This window comes from Triticum aestivum, chromosome 7A (assembly GCF_018294505.1).
Source record: "Triticum aestivum cultivar Chinese Spring chromosome 7A, IWGSC CS RefSeq v2.1, whole genome shotgun sequence".
Taxonomy (NCBI): Eukaryota; Viridiplantae; Streptophyta; class Magnoliopsida; order Poales; family Poaceae; genus Triticum; species Triticum aestivum.
The window spans coordinates 85,450,843-85,456,057 of record NC_057812.1 but is presented as its reverse complement, the minus strand read 5'-3'; the positions used below and the strand labels follow the sequence as shown (position 1 = coordinate 85,456,057).

Genomic DNA, 5,215 nt, shown 5'->3' with positions numbered 1-5,215 from the left:
CCTAAGATATAAAAATCCTACCGAGTGAAGAGCAAACCTCTCACTCGGGGGCTTAGCTGCAGCCCAGTGCTCGCCTAAGATATAAAAATCCTACCGAGTGAAGAGCAAACCTCCCACTCGGGGGCTTAGCTGCAGCCCAGTGCTCGCCTAAGATATAAAAATCCTACCGAGTGAAGAGCAAACCCCTCACTCGGGGGCTTAGCTGCAGCCCAGCGCTCACCTAAGTGGATTAAGGAATAAGTTGACTGCAGTGAGCGTCTTGCTTTGAACCTGCAAAAGACATTTCAAGCCAAAAGCAATCATATTCAAACATCAAATTCAAGTTCGGAACGATACCTAAAGGAACCGAAAGTGCTCAGGCGCTAAGCCTGTTAAGGTTTATCGGTTACAACTCCACTCGGCATACCGAGGCAAATTTAAAGCGTCGAGCTTAAAAGAAGTTTTTTACCCCTCCTGTGGAGGGCTGGAAGGTGCAACAAACTCATCAAGATCAATTCCATCTGCGATCCGAGTGGCAGCAGCAATGAAAGTTTCCATAAAGGACCTGAAGTCGTGTTTCTTGGTGTTGGCCACCCGGAGGGCCGCCATCTTGTCTTCTCGCGCATCTTTGCAGTGGACTCGGGCCAGACACAGAGCAACATCTATACCGCACCGAGCCGAGGACTTTTTCCACTCCTGCACTCGACCAGGGACCATGTTCAAGCGAGCCATCAGCGACTCGAGGTCGTTCTGGAGTGTCCCCCTGGGCCAGAGCATTGAGTCGATGCGAGATGTGGCGACCTTCAGCCTTGCAAGATAGTCCACGACAGCTGCAACACGGGACTCCAGTCGGAAAACATTCATGGCAACTTCGTCGTTCACCGGAGAATTGACGGGGTCAAGGTTTGGTTCCAGCCAGCTAGTCTCTTCTTCAAAGTCTTGACAAAATTCTGCAAGGGCGATCACCAAGTCAAGGCAATGGTCGAATGGAAAAATCACAGTTGAAAATGATTGTTGAGCGTAAAGGTTTACCTTCAAGCATAAGGAACAGCTTCTTGGCAAGACCACTCAGGAAGGCCTCCAGATCATTTTTCTTCCCAAGAGCAGCTTTCAGATTGGTATTTTCTTGTTCAAGCTTGGTGACTGAAGCTAACTTCTCGTCAGCAAGCTTGATCTTCTCAGCTAGTTCAAGGTATTTTTTCTGTTGGGCCTCCTTCACCTTACCTGCAAGTTACAGCAAGATCAGATTTTGAAACAAATAAAGGGAAAAAGCAGTCGTCGAGGTCTCACCAAACATACCTTTGGTCTCCTCCTTTGCCTTCGTCAGATTCTCCTGAACCAGCTTCAAATCCAGCTCGAGCTGAATGTGCTTGTTTTCCAGCTCAGTGTAGCGAGCCGCAAGGTCACAGGATCTCTGCGAAGAATCAATCGACTAAATGTCAAAGATAATTCACTTCCGAGTGGAAAAGGAAAAATCATGCGTTTCTAAGACTACAGCCGAATACAAGCATTCGACCGTAGTCTCGGGGACTACACCCAGTGGGTGCACTCAGCGTGCCCCCACTAATCCTATTGAAGACAGAGTCGACCAGTCGACCTCAAAAAAAAACAAGATGTATTCTTTAAGACTGTAATCGACTGCAAGCAGTCGACCACAGTCTCGGGGACTACACCCAGTGGGTGCACTCAGCGTGCCCCCACCGGTTTGCGAAATCCATTCGCCATAGTCGAATGACGGAAAGACTGAACTTATAAAGCCTAAGGCCGACTACCAGCAGTCGACCTTAGCCTTGGGGACTACACCCAGCGGGTGCACTCAGCGTGCCCCCGCCAACACGGAGTTTAAATCGACACACCCAGTGGGTGATTACTATAAATTCTGGAAAGAAAAGTTTTTGATAGCATATCCTAACAGAACAAGCGGTGGTCGACTGACCTGAACATTGCTTTGAAGGGCGGAACTGGCGTCGTAAGCTGCCTAGCTCGCATCCCGGATGGTCTTCAACTGCTCCATCATGATCCCTGCCTGGCGTATCGCCTCCTTCGCGGCGCCAGCTTGGTCCTCTGGGACGTGGTGCATCGTGAAGAGGGAGGGCTGCAGAGCACTCGTCAGTGGATCTACGAAGGACACAGTGTGTCGAGTGGTGTTCTCCTCCTCCGCGACCAGAGTCTCAGGCACCGTCACATCCTGGGGCACCCTGCCGGCAGACGTTTTCCTACTCCTTCTTTGCTTCAGCGGTTCCTCATCTTCATCATCATCAGGGAGAGTGATAACAACATTGGATGGAGCTACAGAAAAGAACCAGAATTAGAGATCATGAGTCAGTCGACTAGAAACAGTGTTAAGAGTATAGTACCAGGTTTTGAGGTTGCTGCGTCCTCCATCTCAGGGTCGTCAGCCCGGGATGAGGTCTCAGAAGTAGCAGCACTGCAACTCCAAAGAATCAGTCGACTAACTCCAGCGCCAACCAGAGATAAAGTTCGCACAAAACAAGAAGACTTAAGCAGCATGATTACCCTGATATGGTGGGGATGGACACCTTCATCTTCGGCAGGAGCTTGGTCGGCTTTGCCGGGGCCGCCCTGGGCTGCTTCGACGCCTTTTCAGTCGGCGCCGGAGAGGTGGTCCGAGGGTGCTTGGTCGACTATGTAACAGTCGCAACCCCCTTGCCACGTTCAGTCGCAGGGTCATGGACAAGCTTCGACCGCCTTTCCGAGCGTGGTGGTGCGACCTCCTCCTCCTCCTCTTCTTCGTCCTCGTCATCATCATCATCATCGTCATCGTCATCATCATCATCCTCAGCGGCGTCCGAGTCCCACTCCTCCTCCTGGCTCTCGCCCCCGCTCGCTTCTCCCTCCTCAGTCGGAGCCTGTGCTCCATTGGGCATCGAGTACAGCTCAGTGAGGACCTGATAGACATCAAGACAAAGATCAGTCGACCGATCGGCAGAGAAAACAGAAATAAATGTGACAAGAATACAATGGGAAGTGGAGCAGACATACCTTGTTTGGATCACTGTGGTGGTCGAGTGGAGGAATCCTTCTGGCTCCATGAGGGTTATCCTTGTTCCCAGTAACAGCGGCCATCCACCTTTCCAGAGTGGCATCGTCGACTGCTTCTGGATTGACCTGAGTCTCATCCTCAGTCCCGCGGTACAACCACATGCAATGGCTCCGGAACTGAAGAGGCTGGATACGACGCCTAGGAAAAACCTCCAGGAGATCCATACCCGTCACTCCCTCCCGAACCAACTGAACTACACGCTCCATCAGCATCTTCACGTCAGCTTTCTCCTCCGGAATCACCTTTAGAGAGGAGGGCTTGTTCACTCGGCCCATGGTGAACTGAGGGAGTCCACTCGACTGCCCCGGCGTCGGCTGATCCTGGCAGTAGAACCAGGTCGACTGCCAGCCTCTGACTGACTCGGGAAATGTCATGGCTGGGAAGGTGCTCTTGTTCCTCACCTGGATCCCCAGACCCCCACACATTTGGACAACTTGGGTTTTTTCGTCGTCTGGGCTCGCCTTCTTCACGGTCTGAGAGCGACACGTGAATATGTGCTTGAACAAACCCCAATGCGGTCGACAACCCAGAAAACTCTCACACATGGACACAAACGCGGCAAGATAGGCGATAGAATTCGGGGTGAAGTGGTGGAGTTGTGCTCCAAAGAAGTTCAAGAAACCACGGAAGAAAACGCTCGGCGGCAAAGAAAATCCGCGGTCGACATGGGTAGCCAGAAGCACGCACTCACCCTCTTCCGGCTGGGGCTGCCATTCTTTCCCCGGAAGCCTTGCAGCTCCATGAGGGATCAGGCCCTCGTTGGCCATGTCGAGGAGATCCGTCTCCGTGATGGTCGATTGGATCCAATCTCCCTGGACCCAGCCTTTCGGCAGGCGAGATCTAGACGAAGACCCGCCGCGACTGGTGGATCTCCCCTTCGCCTTCTCCGTCGCCGACACCTTCTTCGCGCGTTCCAGCGCCGCCGTCTTCTCCTTGACCATGGCTGCCGGCGAGACGCGCGAGGAGAAGTTGTGCGGAGGCGAGAGTGAGCGCGTTGGGCGGAGACGAAGGGAGCAGAGAGAGGATGCTAAGGCACTGCTCAAAAAACCCTTGCCGGGCGCGTTTATAAGATCCCTTCCGAGTGGATGACAGGTGGGCCCGGTCGATCTAATCATATCCTGAAACAGTTGCGCGGACGTGATACGTGGCGAAAAAAGCGGCGCGGGGATCGAGGCATCTATGCCCTGTCCCATCCGAGTGCCGCGGTCCGCCCCGCTTCGCGCGCTTCCCCAAATTTCGTATCCCGCGGAATCCGCGAACGGCAGATCGGTCTGCCAGACGCGGGATTTCCTGCGATCCGTCGCTCGGAAATCGGCGAAGTCCAAAAGATCACTCGACGAAGGAAAAGAATGGATCGAGTCGACTGAAGAAAAGTTGCTCACTATCAACAAAGAGATTTTTTGGTTCAAAACAACGCACGACCAGTATGCGAAGGCTAATCGGAAACAACATCAACTCCTTCATCACTCAAGCCTCAATCCATTCGGGGGCTAATGATGGAGTCATGTTCCTAGGGTAGGGTCACAGACCTGATCTAAGTACCCTGCCCAAGGACACCCTTAGAAGAGATCACCTTCCAGTCGACCTACGAGGGACTCACTCGACTGACTTGAAGGACTCGACCACGAAGACTCACTCGACCACCAGAAGGTCAAGAGGCACTCTGCACTGCAACGGTCTGTAATTGAGTAGACTTTATGATAGTAAAGACACTTTATGTGGGGCGTTACCAGTAATGCCCCGGACTTAATGTACCTTAAACCCTTCATTACGTGGGTTGGCTGGGGTCCTGGAGCACTCTATATAAGCCACCCCCCTCCACAGGCAGAGGGGTTCGGCACCCTGTAATCCATATACACATAATCCACTCGACCGCCTCTGGGCTCCGAGACGTAGGGCTTTTACTTCCTCCGAGAAGGGCCTGAACTCGTAAATCTCTTGTGTTTACAACCTCTCCATAGCTAGGACCTTGCCTCTCCATACCTACCCCCCACTCTACTGTCAGATTTAGATCCACGACACCCATGCCTTCCAAACCATGCGATCCAAGGGGGAGAGAGAGTCATGCTTAGGAATTGAGCCTTGTATGCGGTGGCCACCGTGTAGATCCCATCGTTCGCATGCTTCCAAACGATGACGTCTTCGGTTAGCTCATGAAGGTGGACGTCGTTA

The 5,215-nt window shown here is 52.7% G+C and overlaps 1 protein-coding gene across 1 annotated transcript in view; it reads right to left on the bottom strand.

Moving 5' to 3' along the window:
* Nucleotides 1–2,531, bottom strand: part of LOC123153077 (uncharacterized) — an 11,792-nt gene extending 9,261 nt beyond the window's left edge. The window contains exons 1-3 of the mRNA XM_044572374.1: nt 2,497–2,531; nt 2,337–2,407; nt 1,989–2,268 (exon numbers count right to left, since the gene is read on the bottom strand). Of these exons, the coding sequence (XP_044428309.1) occupies nt 1,989–2,268; nt 2,337–2,407; nt 2,497–2,525 (380 nt within the window). The 5' untranslated portion in view covers nt 2,526–2,531. The remainder of the gene's footprint in view (nt 1–1,988; nt 2,269–2,336; nt 2,408–2,496) is intronic.
* Between the last annotated feature and the right edge of the window lie 2,684 nt (nt 2,532–5,215).